The 17,429-nt window shown below is 36.0% G+C and overlaps 1 protein-coding gene across 4 annotated transcripts; it reads right to left on the bottom strand.

Annotated features, from left to right (window-relative positions):
- Positions 1 to 310: 310 nt before the first annotated feature.
- mapk14a (mitogen-activated protein kinase 14a) lies at positions 311 to 17,286 on the bottom strand. Of its 4 annotated transcripts, none has more exons than XM_067394957.1 (12): positions 16,874 to 17,286; positions 13,032 to 13,161; positions 11,452 to 11,510; positions 8,746 to 8,857; positions 8,467 to 8,496; positions 7,780 to 7,827; positions 7,542 to 7,656; positions 6,605 to 6,676; positions 5,688 to 5,767; positions 3,130 to 3,208; positions 1,985 to 2,158; positions 311 to 1,406 (listed from the first exon to the last, which is right to left on the bottom strand). In XM_067394957.1, the coding sequence occupies exons 1-12, from the start codon at positions 16,990 to 16,992 to the stop codon at positions 1,339 to 1,341; spliced, it is 1,086 nt and encodes a 361-aa protein (XP_067251058.1). In that variant the 5' UTR covers positions 16,993 to 17,286; the 3' UTR covers positions 311 to 1,338. The 4 variants fall into 4 exon arrangements, with proteins under 4 accessions (XP_067251058.1, XP_067251059.1, XP_067251057.1 ...); XM_067394958.1 differs by lacking the exon at positions 5,688 to 5,767 and adding an exon at positions 4,020 to 4,099; XM_067394956.1 differs by having other exon boundaries at positions 7,542 to 7,827.
- Positions 17,287 to 17,429: the final 143 nt, after the last annotated feature.

Here is a 17,429-nt window from a genome sequence, read left to right as displayed (position 1 = left end):
TATATTTTTTTTATTTGTCCATTGAGTACATTTGTTAAAAATATATGCTTGCGCAATTAAACATATATAGTAACTAATGTTGCTATGGTAATAACATAAATTACCATAGTAACTAATGTTACTATGGTAATATATGGTTACTATGGTCATTTCTGTAAGAGATCCAGGAAACTCATTTTGGAAGGTGCTTTGGTCAAAAATGCATACAAAAATCAGACATGGAGTGGTGCATTGAAAATTAAAAGGTCAATAATTATTTCACACTCTATGGTTAAACATAAAACCACAAATCAAAACAAGGAAGCAGAAGTTTCTTAAAAATACCGGCCTTTATTTAAAGTAAACAATGGTGTGTTTGATTCCATGTTTATGTCAGGTACTAAAGAAGACAGTTGCAGCTTTTCAGGTTCATAAATACCACCTCAACAGAATATAAATATCTTATTCTACTTTCATATTCGTAAATTCAATTAACAGCAATTTAAAAAAAAAAAAACAGCTACTGGAGACAAAAATCATATTTTCAGATCGCATACAATTCACAGTAGCAACATCAGCAACATCACACACACACACACACACACACACACACACACACACACACACACACACACTTACTCTTTCAGGAAACATACACAAAAGATGTGAAAAATCTGAAATAAAACAGCTACAGAATAGAAAAGCTTTTTGAAACTTATATTTACAAATAGCCTGAACTTATCACTAATACCCACTGCAACAATTTACATTTTCCTTTCTAGCTCTACCCAAAGAGACTCCAACAAATCCCATCTTTTTCAAACTGATTAATAAAGATTGTACTGTAATCATTAAATACAACGCTCATTATTTGATTGGGGGAAAATACATATTAACAGAAACTAAATGATTACACTGTTTTTCACGGTTTAAACAATGTTTTCTGAACATTTAAAAAAACTTAATATACTGCAAATGTGATACATTGTACACAGAAAGAACATTATAATAGCACACCTAAATACTAAGAAATTTCAGGGAGATATTACATTTACAAATGGCCTTGCATTAATGTCATACATGAACATCATAAAACTGACCAGAGCAAACTGTTAAAAAAATAAGTGGTTGATATTCTTATTATCAGACTCAATACTTTTGGAGAGATTCACTGATCTTCTATGGCATCTATTCCTTCTGTTTGGCCCAGCAGACATTTTTTATGTATTTATTAATTTTTTTTTAAAAAAAGAAAAGAAAAGTCAAACATCCTACTGACTGGCTGATCACAATACTGCAAAATTACAGCATTACTGTATAAGTAGTACAGTTGGTTTGATTTCCATCCAAAAGAAAATGTCAAGATTCCATTTCATCTCCGTCAAAGACTGGTGGCTCAAAACTGATCACCTCCTCATATGTTTGACCTGTGCCGGAACAGAAGACATACAAATAAAGATGTGACTGCAACATACATTAAATCTAGCTCATCCTAAAAAAAATGTCTTTATCAAAACTGAACCAACGTGGCCCCTTTTACATGTTCAGGGCAGGGTTATGTTTGATAACTAAAACCAAAACATTTTTCTTAATTAAAATATGGATGGACAAAAAGTTGAAGCACTAAAATTCCGAACAGGAAATTAATAAAAACTAAAACTGAATTGAAACTGCAACTAAAATAAGAATAAAACAAAATATTAATATTTTAAAAAGAAAACCAATAACAAAAATAATGACAAAAACAGAACAAAATAACTAAAAATGAAAACCGACGATAGAAAATTAAAAGCTAATTAAAAATAAGTAATAGTACATAGATATAAATATAGTGTAATAATATAATAGTACATATATAAGACTAGTACAGGGTCGCCTAAATGTCTTAGGCGAGTCTAACTCAGTGGAGCAAGTGAGCAAAAATGCAAAAATTGCTTAAAGCATTTTTAACTTGAACTAACTAGCATTTTCCACATAAATGCCAAAAACTCTTCACATGACTCACGTTTCCACTCTTCAATATCAAGCTCTTGGCTCTCAAAACTCTGGTCGAAAGGTTCAGCCTCAGGTTCATCATCTGGGTCATGGTACTGGGCAAAGTACGGATGCGCCAGAGCCTCCGCTGCGGTGATGCGCTTATCTGTGTCCAAAACTAGCATCTTCTCTAGAAGGTCCACAGCTAAATATACAAAGAATTAAATACTTGATCAAAATTAAATATTGCCAGCATATTTTACCTACATTTGTTCAAATTGTCCACCTACAAAGATCAACAAAAGAACAGGAAAATATTTTATTGCCTTGTTTATTTCTAAACAATGTGTACTTTACAATAAAATATACAAAATAAACTGCAATTTCACAAACACTACAATTTAAACGTTTGAGCCCAATAAGTTTTGTTTTTGAAAGAAATTAATACTTTTATTCAGCAAGGATGCATTAAACTGATCAAACGTGATAGTGAAGACTTAAAATGTTGCACAATTTACAAAATCTAAATGTAACAAAAGCTGGGTGATTACAGTGTGACAGGTTTATATCGCCTTCATTTAGAAAAGATTTCCATTTCAAATAAACACTATTCTTTTGTTCAACTTTCTATTCAAAGTATCACTTATATAAAAATAAAATAAATAAGGATTTCTACAAAAATATGAAAAAAAAATTTTTAACATAAAGGTTTCTTGTGCACCAAATCAGCATATTAAAATGATTTCTGAAGGATCATGTGACACTAAGGACTGGATTCAGTGTTGCCAACAGCTTTCAATTAAAAAGTAGCTAAAACAAGTCGCTAGATGACGTCAATGGCGAGTTAGATCAGTGGGCGAGTATCAGAATCTAGATAAGATTTGTTCAAGAAGTTGCTAGATTTGTCGCTAGGCTCAAAGTCTCAAACGGCGTAGGGAAGTAGCTAAATCTAGAGACAAAAATCACTAAATTGGCAAAACTGACTGAAGTAATGGCTGCTGAAAATTCAGATTTGCCATCACAGGAATAAAAGACATTATAATATTACTCTTTTTATCATGTTGATCAAATAAATGCATCCTTGGTGAGCATAAAAGAAGATTAAAAATGAAAAAAATCTTAACCACCACAAACTTTTGAACAGTAGGGTACGCACAAATCATTTAAGTGTTTTACCTAGTGGATTAGCCCCGATAAACACATCAGCAAAATTCCTCTTGGCCATCTGAGGAAGCGAGTTGATGTAAGTACGAGCCTGTGGAAAGAAACAGGTGAGCCGTGAGCAGTCAGAGGTAATAAAATAATGTTTATTATAATAATGTTAGTAATTCTTGACTTGGTTCCCATGACAACCGCTTGTGTTTTGCACATACATTGCTAACCCTGTGAATCACAACATTGTGCTGTTAGTAAGTATGCAGTGCCATTTGAATAATGCAGCAAACAAAAAGCTTCAGAAGGCAGAGAGGTCTGTGCTGGTGATTTCAGCTCGCATAGATCAGTGAATAACTGCATCATGGTTTAGCGGCAAGCAGTCACCGGAAGAGAAAGTGAAAGGAACTCTGTTGGGTGTAATCTATTACTTTACTTCACTATTACTTTTCCTTAAATTCTCCATATAAAATGAAAATCTTCTAATGTACAACACTTTGTTCTGGTCCCCGAATTTAGTCCAGCAGCAGTGGGATGTTTTGCTGTTTGAATCACTGTGTTTGTCTGCGTTTCCAATGTTTAGGAACAGTATGTGTGCTGTAAGTAGAAGAGTTTTTTGGAAGTCAGAGAAACGGTATTCTCTCTCGCTTCAGGAACACTCGGACCAGGGTTTCTCTCACCAGTGAGTGGGGAGAAGGAAACACACAACCCAGAGTAGAACTGGAGTGGAGTGATTACATAACACATGACGACCGTGTTTACCTGGGCCAAGCAACATCACTCTTAAACATGTGATATCGCTTTATTATACGTTACAAACTTTTTTAGTTCTTCTAAATGTCCATACTTCCAAAGTGAGGGGCATGATGGGTATTCTATTCCGCAAACAAGGGGCTGGGCCACAGTGAGCTCACCTCATGGCTAGGCATCCTGCTTATTAGAGAGGCAGGTGGAGTTCCTGTAAGTCGCATTATCTGTTGAAGCTGGTTTATATCTTTGAAGGCCAGGTCAAGGAGATCACGGTCCACAAATTTAGTGTAATGCATATCTATCAAAAATTAACTGGACACTATATTGTGGTTCTCTCTAAAGGACAGGATAAAAAGAAAGAGAGAGGAAAAGTTTGGCATGCAGATTGCATTCATATACAGCAGAGAAGAACATCATGCACTGGATAGCAAGAGAGCTTGATAGCTTGATAAGTGTATTAGAATCTGTTCAGAAATACAGCTGCCATCAGCAGATCTGGAAGACAAAAATCAGGCCTGTTAATTTCAGTTTAGATGTCAAGATTCAGTCCCAAACAGAACCTCAAATCAGTCTTTCATCTAAAAGTGAAGGCAATGAGAGCACTGGAAAAATGCACTTTTTTTTTTAAATTAGCAACGTCAAACAACCACACTCAACACACATTCCCTGTTAGAATATCCAGTTTAGACTGGTCCAAGCAGATCATTAGCTGGTCAATCAACCACCATGTTCCAAAAACTAGCTTGATCACTTCAAGATAGTATGAACATCTGGTAACTAGTTGTTGTAGCTGGTCTAAGATGGTGTACCAGCTTGCACCAGTTAAAGACCAGCTTACACTACGGTTTAAAAATTGGTCAGGTTTGGTGTTTTTTTTTTGTTTTTTTTTTTTTTTAAAAGGCATTAGTACTTTTGTTCAGCAAGGATTCATTAAACTGACCACAAGCGACAGTAAAAATACAAACAATACTACCATTTCAAATAAATACTGTTCTTTTAAACTTGCTATTCAAAGAGTCCAAAATGTATTATGGTTTCCACAAAAATATTAAGCAGCACAATATTTTAACTGTGAAAATAAGAAATATTTCACCAAATCAGCATATTGAATATAGAATATAGAATGATTTCTGAAGGATCTTGAAACACTGAAGACTGGAGTAACAGCTGCTAAAAATTCAACTTTTCCAAAGGAATTAATTAGATTTTAAAATATATTACAATATATTGCAATAGAAAACAGTCGTTTTAAATTGTAATACTTTTCAAACACAAAATTGCTGTAATTTGATCAAACAAATGCAGCCTTGGTGAGCATAAGGGACTTTGGTAACACTGTACAACAGGGTTCATTTGTTAACATTAGTTAATGTATTAACTAACCATGAGCAAAACATTTGTTAGTTACGGTATTTAATCTTTGATGACGTTAGTTAATAAAAATACAGCTGTTCATAGTTCATTCATGTTATTTCACAGTGCATTAACTAGTGTTAACAGATACAACTCTTGATTTTAAAAATGTATTTGTTAATGTTAATTTCAACATTTACTAAGATTAATAAGCGCTGTACAAGAGCAGTTCGCTATTAGTTCATGTTAACTAATGTAGTTAACTAATGTTAACCAATGAACCTTTTTGTAAAGTGTTACAGAGACGTTCAAAAAAATACCGATCTCAAATTTTTGAATGGTAGTGTATGTCCAGCATGGACCAGATAAAAAGCTGTTTCAAAACACAGCTGCTAGATTAAAATGGATTTTCCACTTTGAAAATCAACACACACAGGTGTTTTTAGCAAGTGCACTCTCCCTAAATATATCAAACTCACAGACTCCGATGATATTTTCATTAACAGCTCAGGTCCTGGAGTTCCAACCAGAAGCATAATAAGCTTCAACTGATCGATGTCTAGTAAAACAAGATGAAGGAAAACTAGGGTGGCTCAGCAAGGAACACACCACAAAGCAAGAAATGCTCATTTCGGTTTCATGTGTACTTAAAGAACAGGAAAGCAAAGAAGCTTTGGTTCACTTCTGAGGTAAGACGAGCAAGCTAGTAAAAATAGCACAGGTTGAATATATTTTCAGCTTGCCCAGCAAAAGCATGTCAGAAGTAGCCGCACAGGTGTGCTCTGCCTGAAAGAGGGGGGAAATATTTGGCAAGTATTTCTGTTCCACGGGGTGTGGAGCCAGATGCATTAAGAGTGGCAGCCGTTCAAGATACAGAGTGTCAAATATGCAAAGCCAGGGGGGACAACATGCTGAAAGTGCTGAAATGTGGACAATTTTTGTAATTAGAAATAAAAAATGAGAAAAGAGAGCGAGAAAGAGAAAGGCATGTCATTTCCTGCAGGGAGTTTATTGCGTTCTCATAATGATGGATCATATATCCTTCAAATCACTGTTGCGTCTTGGGGCACAGCTTGCAAACAGAGCTTAAGCGAAAGGGACAAAAGGTCAGTGTAAGACATGAGAGGCAGACAGATCTGCCAGCTTCTGCCATAGCAAACATTCACACTGCAAGGACAGGAAAATAGAGAACGAGAGAGAGGGAGAAAGAGAAAATAGATTCTAATGTGGCGTTTAAAAACATGTATCCAAAATTTGTATACATTTAAATCAGCATGGTAGCAAAATAAGCTCTTAAAAAAAAACTAAATTATGGATGTTCCTGGCTTGGAGCCATGATGCAATTTACACAGAGTGTTCTGCAGGTCACCGAGGGGAAACGAGAGGAAAAGGATACGATCTGTGCCAGGGAACAGAGTCCTGCCCGTCAACAGCTCAGCCATGATGCAACCCACTGACCAAATGTCCACTGAAAAGAAATCAAGAAAACAACATTAGTGGAGAGGCAGCAAGCACGTTCCCACTATTGTGTCCTGAGTCCTGACCCAGCTACCTTGTCACAGATTGCTGAAAAAAAAAAAAAAAAAAAAAATATTGCATTGTTCAACTGCCACAATCCTCAAAAGACATTTCAGCAAACCCGGCGTAAGACATCAAGATCTGTCTGGCTAGCATTTTTTTTTTTTTGGGTGAAGTTAATAGATTTATTCAGCAACACTTTTAAAAGTTAAAGATTCCAAAAGGGTGTTTTTGCAGTGATGAAGCAGTACCATATTCTTAGGATGAAATACATTTTAAAAATCTAAAGAACCTTTTTTCCACTATAAAAAAACCATTTGTGCAATGGAAAGGTTTTATGGATGTTAATGCTAATGTCAGTGCCAATAAAGAAACTTTATTTTTAAGAGTGAAGAATGCATTAAACTGATCAAAAACGGCAGTAAAGACATTTTTAATAAATGTTCTTTTCAAGATTCAATTAATCAAATAATCCAGAAAAAAAAAAAATGTAGCACGGTTTCCACAAAGATATTAAGCAACTGTTTGTAACATTGATAATAACAATAAATGTTTCTTGAGTATAAAAATCAGCATATTTTAATGATTTCTGAAGGATCATGTGACACTGAAAACTGGAGTAATGATGCTGAAAATTCAGCATAATTTTATAAAATATATAAAAATATATTAAAATAGAAAACCATTTTAAATTTTAATATTTTACAACATTACAATTTTACTGTATTTTGATCAAATGAACGCAGCCTTGTTGAGCCTTCTTTTTTTCAAAACGTTGATTTGTATTGTATCAGATGTGGGTGTAGCCGTGTTACCTGTCATGTTGTAGTGCATCCAGTTGAGCATGATCTCTGGGGCGCGGTACCACCGTGTGGCCACATATCCCGTCATCTCATCATCTGTGTGTCGAGCCAGACCAAAGTCAAGGATCTGAGATGCAAAAAAAATAATAAAATAAAATAAAAGAGAGATGGGAGAAACAATACACTTAATAACAATTAAAGTATGAGTAACCACATTTTCATGACTATGAAAATAATATGACAGACTCACCTTAAGTTCACAGTCTTCATTTACTGCCAGATTACTGGGTTTCAAGTCCTGGTAAACGATGAGTGAATATTACTTTACTGTCTCTTTATACCATTCAACAACCATTTTAAAGGAATATTTGCAGCTATTTATTAATTAAATGTAAAGATATGACATCTTTTTGCATTTCAATTATTACAGACATAAATTTCAACTTGTCACTCAGTTCAAACAAACAAATGAAAAATGCCTATTTTTATTGAAGCAATATGATTTCATAAACTTGAATACTTTTAAAAACTAAAGTTATTTAAGCTGTAAAGAAGTGAAAATCTTTCTATTTAGGACAAGTAAATAAACTTACAGATTACCAATGTAACTGCACAATTTCCTGCCAGGCTTGTAATCGCAAACATTTTTTTAAATTCTTTATTTCTAAAGTAAGAATGAGTCATAATTATTTTCTGGTAATCAACAACATGGAAAAGATGCTGTCCACAGATATCAAGCTGAAAAAAACAAAGACTAACCCTTTAAGACTGAACTCATTTCTAGCAATTTCTAGTTTTAGTCTTTACACAAAAGCAGGCCTGAGCATGTAACATAATGATGCCAGGGAGAATTGGCTCTATGGGGCAACACACACTGAATTCTTTGAGGGAAAAAAAGCCTGCAAGCCATTTCTCATATACCTGAGTGAACACTTACCCTGTGAATTATGTCAGCCGAATGGATGTACTGGTAAAATTAAAAGAAAAATAGAGAAAAAGAGTTATGTGAGATAATCAAATTCCAGCTATGAGGCTTACACTAAAATACACACTTAATTAAGTCAAATAAATGTCTAGATATTGTTTAGATACTACTATTTCAACATAGTCCTGCACAACATACTTTTCAGTTCATTATTTTTATTTAATTTACATCAGCTTTAAGATCTGAGATCCCTGTTTGTATTCATTACGAGACTGAAAAGTGCAGTTTTACCTTAAGCCCTCGCAGGATCTGGTAAATAAGGAACTGAACATGATCATCGGTCAGCTTCTGACACTTCACAATATTATTCAGGTCAGCTCCCATAAGATGAGTCACCAGGTACCTGCCAATCAGAACACAAGAAGAATGTTATTCTCCTGCCAAATGTTTAACCTGGTGTTAAGAGCGACTGCACAAAGTGAAATGTAGGGAACATTTAGTTCTCTTTTAAAAAAATGTGCTCATCTTGTTTTGCTTTGAGGGAAGTCTGTGCCTCCAAAATGAAGCAATATCTTAACATAAATTTTAGTCATGGAGCTGAACAACTAACTACCATCAACTTCAATACGTGCCACTGGATCAGTTTTCCTGTGGGGTAGCTGTTTGCACATATTTTAATGTTTACTGTTGGACAGTGAGAGAGGAAACAGGAAACTGCAGGGAATATATAAACTAGGGTTGTGATGATACAATCAAATAACTTTAATTATTTTTCCATACTATGGAAGTCAATGGTGTCCCACAACTGTTTGGTTACAAACATTCTTCAAAATATATTCCTTTGTGTTCAGCAGAACAAAGAAATTCATACAGGTTCGGTACAATTTGGGGGTGAGTAAATGATGACAGATTTTTTTTGTTGGGTGAACTATCCCACCTACAAACACCACACGATAACCCACAGCAGAGTCTACATAAGCACTGACTCTAAGCAAGAGGGTGGAGCTAGAGGTCAAACAGAGCCACTGCGATACAACACATGGCAGAGCTTAAAATAAGCCATTCTTAATCCCAGAAACACCCTCCACCCAATAGACATGCTCAGCATTAGAGATAAATCAACAAATACATTCCACCCCCACAAAGATTTAGAGGGAAAAAACACAGATTAGAGACAATAAACAAATATACATCGCTTTGACATGCACAGGCAATGAAAAACTGAAGCACACTGATTTAGACGACAAAAACACATGCATTTAAACACCGTCAAAGAAGAACATCTATATTTATTGGAAGAGCCTGGAGCTCTCAAGTTAAGTTGCCACAGATAGGTTCAGTAGTGGAAGAAGTGTGGATGCCCGTCACCTATCAGTGTGCGTCAGGTCTATTTTTGGCAGCAGAATTGATGTTAAGTCACAGCAGCATCTGCTTTTACAACCTGGCTGTATCCTCTGCATTCCCCACTAACCCACGGCTGTTAGGCTGGAGCCAGGCAGCACAAAAAGCTGTCTCTGTGGAAACCCAAAGCTCCATAAAACCATGAGAGCCTGAAAACATGCTTATAATTACCTAACAAAGGCCACAACATAAATAATGCATTATTCTGTTTAGTGTACGAGATATTAGGAGTAAACACATAGGAGTATTATGGCTTTATTATAATCAAAGAATGTGTCATGGCTAATAATAATAATAATAAAAATTTGCTCTAATTATAGGGCTGCAACGATTAATCGCGATTAATCGTTTGCAAAATAAAAGTCTGTTTTTACGTAATGTATGTGTGTGTTCTGTGTATAATAATTATGTATATATAAATACACACACATTCATGTATATATTTAAGAAAATTTTTATATTTATACATAAAATATTTATGTTTATATGTAATATAAAATATATATATTTATAATACATGCATACATTTCTAAACTTTATACCTGTATGTGTGTGTATTTATATATACATAATTATTATACACAGAACACACACATATATACATTACGTAAACACAGACTTTTATTCTGCAAACGATTAATCGCGATTAAAGGGATAGTTCACCCAAAAATTAAAATTTGATGTTTATCTGCTTACCCCCAGCGCATCCAAGATGTAGGTGACTTTGTTTCTTCACTAGAACACAAATGATGATTTTTAACTCCAACCGTTGCCGTCTGTCAGTCAAATAATGCAAGTGGATGGGAACTTCTACAATAAGAGTAAATAAAACTTGCTTAGACAAGTCCAAATTAAACCCTGCAGCTCGTGACGACACATTGATCTCCTAAGACACGAAACGATCGGTTTGTGCGAGAAACCGAACAGTATTTATATCATTTTTTACCTCTAATACACCACTATGTCCAACTGCATTCATCACTCGATTCGTTTGGTCTGATCGCGCTCTGACAGCGGCAGTGATGTCTGATCAGAGCGGGATCAGACCAAACGAATCGAGTTATGAATGCCATTGGACATAGAGGTGTATTAGAGGTAAAAAAATGATATAAATACTGTTCGGTTTCTCGCACAAACCGATCGTTTCTTGTCTTAGGACATCAATGTGTCGTCACGAGCCGCAGGGTTTAATTTGGATTTGTCTGTCGTGTTTTGTTTACTCTTATAGTTCAAATTCCTGCTGACTTGCATTATACCACTGACAGACGGCAGCGGTTGGAGTTAAAAATCAACATTTGTGTTTCTACTGAAGAAACAAAGACACCTACATCTTGGATGCGCTGGGGGTAAGCAGATAAACATTTAAAATGAAAATTTTCATTTTTGGGTGAACTATCCCTTTAATCGTTGCAGCCCTATCTAATTATAATCAACAGTTGTTTATACAGGAAACATTTGATGCAGTGCCATTTTACACCTTCATTTGGAGGACACATTCTATTTTTGACATGCTGTAGCCACTTCATATTGCCTGCCTAGCTGTATTTTAATCAAACCAGTGAATAACATCTTAGAGGAAGTAATTCTCTGACTCACACATCATTAAACTCCTCCAGGGAGGTGGCAGGTGTGAAAACATCCAGCAGGCCGATCACCTACAAGCACAAAGTGCAAAGAATACAAATCAGGATCATTTAGGACTGCACGTACATGTACTGTATTACAGTAAGATTTTATTGCATAACCTTACAGGGAAATCTAGAATTACCACAGCATAAGTTCTAGAATTTCCTGTCAGACAGATTACCCCAAATTCAATTAGGATAATAAGAAAAGTGAGTAATTATGAGGAATTACCATGGTTTTAATACCCGTTTGATTCTGACAGAATAAAGACTATATCTTATAGCAGACGAGGACTGCTGGAATTTTTATGGTGTTTTCAAGGATACACTGAGAAAAAAAAAACAATGTTCCAGAATAGGGGTGGGGGGTGATATGACCAAAATATCATGATACGAGTCATTTTATTTCACGATAATAATAATCACAATATAATTATTTTTGTCTTCAATAAGGTTATTTTATCAAATGTTTTGATACAATTGAAATTTCATAATTATTGTTGCCAACAAATAAACCTCTCAAACTTACTGAAGACAAGTAAACAGTCAGTTATTCTATATAAGAACAAAGAAACTAATTGCAAGCATATAGGGAAACAAACTAAAATAGAACAAAGACACAAAGTATATAGACCTTAAAAATGTCAAGCACTAGAAATACTACATAAATTTTTAGAGTAATCAAATGTGTTTAAAAAAAAAATGCATGGTCTTTACAGTGTAAATTAAATATACATTTATTCTTATTAAGAATAAAGATTAACATTAATGACAGTTGGCAGCAGTTATATTAGGCTGCTGTCACTTTAAGACCAAATGCACAGATCTGTTGATCAACCGGTTGGCCCTTTACCACTGTGGTGGTAAAAAACTGCCACTGTCACAGGCCTAAATTTGCTGCAGTTGCACCAATGGGGTGCGGCACAAAGGGATGCACCCTACTCAAGGGGGACCCTCATGCTGAAAAAAAATGTGTAGAACCACTGTACTACAGGTTCTGACAAAATGTTAATTGCTACAGTCTATTTAAAATATTTTATGAATTTGAATTAATTTTAAAAAAAGTTTAAAATAATGAGTCAAAGACTCAGTCATTAAGACTTCACTTGTTTAATTACTTATTAATGAATCTGCATTTTTTAATGAATCCCTTCAATGAATCCAATCAAAGGCTCACTCATAAAGACTTCATTTGTTTCATTACTGGATGATTCTGTATTTTTGAATGAAACTCTTGAATGATTCAATGACAAATCCATTTTTTAACAGTCCACCTACTGGTGGGGGTTTGAATCGATATTGCGATATTTCATTGATTCATCGTGAAGCCCTACTCCTTATGAAATCTGTAATAAGTCTGCAATATATTTCTTTTGTGCTCCATGGAAGAGAGGAAAACTTTTGGAACAAAAGGTTTGGAACAAAATGTTGGTGAGTAAATGACAAAATTTGAAATATTTGGATGAACTAAGCCTTTAACAATTACGATTACCAACCGCTACTCTGCATATCGGCCTTGTCAGTTTGACAATACCAGGGATCCAAACTCACATTCTCATGTTTCATATGCTTGAGTAGCCGCAATTCCCTGTAGGTCCGCTTGGCATGGATGATGGACTGAAACGGTCTCGACAGCTTCTTCACGGCGACCTTCAATCCTGACTTTTCATCATATGCAGAGCTGAAACAAACAGAAGGACATGACTCAAGCATGCCGTCACACTTTGTTGCACAACTGAAACGCCAACATGCTACAACAGGACCAAAGTTAAGACGGTTGGAAGAAAGAGTCAGCAGCATATGAGGGCAATGAATTAACTTGCCATACAATTCAGACTGGAACAAAAGCTGTCCAGATTCTCACTTCCTCGTTTAAGTAACCAGCGATGTTTACAGACGGAACTAAAGGGTAAAACGTAGCTACTGCAACCAATCATAAAGTACCTTTGCAAGGACAAACATAATCATTTGACAGACATTGACCACCACATGCATATGTAGTAAAACTAACAGTGAAGGTAATGATATTACCGTTTAATACACATAGGATATTGTATAACTTGACCTGAGACCTGCTACCGGTCCTAATTTTTTAAAGTCTGTTACATAAAAAGGTAGACTGGTGTAATTGAAATTGGAAAAATAACATTGATTACCCCTTGGTTAACTGCAAGTTGGTCAAACTAGTTCTTAAGACACAGTCTTAATATAGTGACTAAGTTTATGCAACTGGCCCCTGAACTGATAAAAGAAAATCTCAGTGCTCTGCTTTTTCAAATACACTAAACAGGCTGAGAGATGAGCCTGGCACTTCAAACCCAGTGCAATCTGTTCATCAGATATTCAATTACACAGACACAATAAGGGGGCCCATGAAACATAATCTAGATATCACGGTTGCCTAGCATTGCAATTTCTAACAGTCACTTTGGTGCATAAACAACCTGTCTACCCTGAGGAGGAGTAATTTAGAAAATGAGCCTGGCCTTCAAACACCTGTCTGCTTAAGAGACACAGACCTTTCTGAAAATCATTTGCAAACATTAAAAAGTGAGGTAACACTTGTTTTTAGTTTAAGAAAGAAACCAAAAGAACTCTTTAGATGTGCACAAATATGATTGGATAAAACAAGATCACATTTCCTCAGAAAAACACCAATCATAATTTCTGATCACAACAATTTTTTAAAGACGAAAAATGCAATTTTTGCAAAGTAAAAATACTTTCTCTAATTCCACATTAATATGCAAATACAACAAGTAAACCATTTGTAGGCTCATTTCCCTAAAAACAGCGTGTCGGTTTCAAAACACTACAATGTTTGTTTGAGCACCTGACACCACAACATTGTCTCTAACAATGGCCCAATCAATTAAAGGTGCCCAAGAATGCTTTTTCACAAGATGTAATATAAGTCTAAGGTGTCTCATGAATGTGTCTGTGAAGTTTCAGCTCAAAATACCCCATAGATTTTTTTTAATTAACTGCCTATTTTGGGGCATCATTAACTATACACTGAATTTAGCAGCGCGCCGCCCCTTTAAATCGCGTGCTCCCTGCCACACGAGCTCTCGACTATATTACCGTGCATTTACAAAGTTCACACAGCTAATGTAACCCTCAAATGGATCTTTACAAGATGTTCGTCATGCATGCTGTATGCATGCTTCGAATTATGTGAGTAAAGTATTTATTTTGATGTTTACGTTTGAGTCTGTATGAGTTTGAGGCTATGCTCTGTGGCTAACGGCTAATGCTACACTGTGGGAGAGATTTATAAAGAATGAAGTTGTGTTTATGCATTATACAGACTGCACATGTTTAAAAATGAAAATAGCGACAGCTCTTGTCTCCGTGAATACAGCAAGAAACAATGGTAACCTTAACCACATTCCACATTTAACGGTACATTAACAACATGCTAATGAAACATTTAGAAAGACAATTTACAAATATCACTAAAAATATCATGATATCATGGATCATGTCAGTTATTATTGCTCCATCTGCCATTTTTCACTGTTGTTCTTGCTGGCTTATCTTGTCTGTGCACAGATCCAGACGTTAATACTGCCTTTCCTTGTCTAATGCCTTGAACATGGGCTGGCATATATGCAAATATTGGGGTCATACATATTAATGATCCCGACTGTTACGTAACTGTTGAGATCTGCGTGTTTTCCGGAAGTCTTTTAAACAAATGAGATTTATAGAAGAATGAGGAAGCAATGGGGTTTGAAACTCAATGTACATCTTTTCCATGTACTGAACTCTTGTTATTTAACTATGCCAAGATAAATTCAATTTTTGATTCTAGGGGAACCTTTAATAGTATGTTTGGGAAAACCTGTTTGAAAATTTAGTTTAATTCCACTTGGTGGCACTAGTGCTGCAGAAATAACAAAGTTTAGCCTTAAAGGGATGATAATTCACCTAAAAATGAAAACTGTTATTATTTACTCACCCTCAAGTTGTTCTGAACCTGCATGAAGTTATTTCTTCTGTTGAACATAAAGGAAGATATTTTGAAGAATGTGGCTGGGTGACCAAACAGTTGCTGGTCTCCATTGACTTCCATATATATATATATATATTATATAAAATACACACACACACATAATGGAAGTCAATGGGGACCAGAAACTGCATGGTTACCTGCATTCGTCAAAATATCTTCTTTTGTGTTCAGCACAAGAAAGAAATTCAAACAGGTTTAGAACAACTTCATTTTGGGGTGAACTATCCCTTTAAAGGTGCACCCAGTAGGTTTTTGTTTATGTTAAGCTCACTCTCATGCATCCAATAATCCCAATAATAATACGTTTTAGACTTTATACTGAGGCCAAAGCTGTTTATGCATATTTTGTGTTGTTTATTTTCTTGTCGTTCTGCAATCAATTGCGTGTCATGTTAATCATGTGATGTCAACACCGCGGCGCCCTTTGCTCTACGTAGAATAAAGCAACATATTCAGACTGGACTGGACTGGAAAAGTCTGTTTGGTTGATGCATTTATTTTTATCTATAATGCTTTGTTAGTACAAATTACTGAACGCGCCTTTAAGTGAATCATAACTGAGTGTCAGGAAACAGCACAGAACCACCAATAAACTTCCTCATCGCAACTAAAACCGAGCAATCTATAGAAATCAATCACGAGATTAAGATAATAACATCCGACAAACCCTATGTGTTTTTCTTCATCTCATCCTGGGTGTTACTACAAGCAAACGAGAAAATTAAGTGCCATGAATCACTGACAACAGTCGTGAAATTACACGCAGCTCTGACTCATCGGTGCGTTCCAAAACCTATCGAGTTACCTACAAGGTGGTCAAAACCGGCAGCTCCCTTGGGTTTCAGACACAGTCATGGTGCATCATCTGTGGGGTGACCTCATTCAGGACAAACCCCACCAGATGTCCTCATTAAGACCACCCTACACCACTAAATAGGGCGAATTAAGGACAGTGTGGGTCTGTATCATAAACAACGACCACAATTTGCAAGATAAACAACTATTCAGGTTTATCGCGTTCATCTCTTCGACTTGCAACAATTTTAACGTGTTACCTCATTGTGCATCACGTTGCCCATCCACCGCAAAGCTTCACTTTGAAACTGAAGTGGCATGCATGCGTGCACGCGAGGTGGCATTTGCAACGTACGAGACTTGAAAATGTTTATAAAGCGTAACCACACACGTTAAAACACTTTGCAACACTACAAGCACTTTAAACTCGTTTTTTTTGTGACTAGAAATCCCTCTTGCGCAACAAACCACGGACTTTAGTCTTATTAGCAAGTTTGCTAACGCAGTGCAATGCTGTACGGGCCCGTAAGAATGAATGGGACACAGCGTTCCGCCATAGAAACAGCAGATACATATTTACCAAACAGTTCCATATGCACCAGAGCCGACAGGAGACAAGTTCTGATATCGCACAGGGACTTCCCACATCGTCTTGTTGACCTCCTGTCGATAGAAAGTGGGTCTTTCTTTCTGCGACATGCCTGCAGAACGAGCACCCGAGGCGACTTGAGAGACTTCTGCTTTCCCTGCCTTGCCTGCCTGTGATTCAAGGCGGTTGAGTTTTCTTGCAACAATCAAAAATGTAAAGTAACCGACCGATAAAGTCGCTCGTGCACGCGAATACTCAAGAACGAACCGTCCCAGTGTGTTCAATTCATGCCAGCGGCTCCAGATATTCTTGGAATGTGACTGTTCGGAAGTTGCTCGGTTCCGGGTCACGCTGATCTCGAGCACTATCCCGTCTACGTCTCTCCCTGCTGCTACAAATGAAAGTCGCAGTAAAAAAGCGAACTCAGTTCACAAGCGCGCCCCCTGCAAAACATTCACACGTACACATGAGGTTGTAGATCTAGCATACTACAATGCAGAGCACGATAAACTAAAAGAGACATGGTAAAGTTTAATGCAAATATCTG

The sequence above is a fragment of the Chanodichthys erythropterus genome, chromosome 9 (genome assembly GCF_024489055.1).
Source record: "Chanodichthys erythropterus isolate Z2021 chromosome 9, ASM2448905v1, whole genome shotgun sequence".
Lineage (NCBI taxonomy): Eukaryota > Metazoa > Chordata > Actinopteri > Cypriniformes > Xenocyprididae > Chanodichthys > Chanodichthys erythropterus.
Note: the sequence above shows the minus strand (reverse complement) of the source record. Positions and strands in the feature narration are given on the sequence as shown.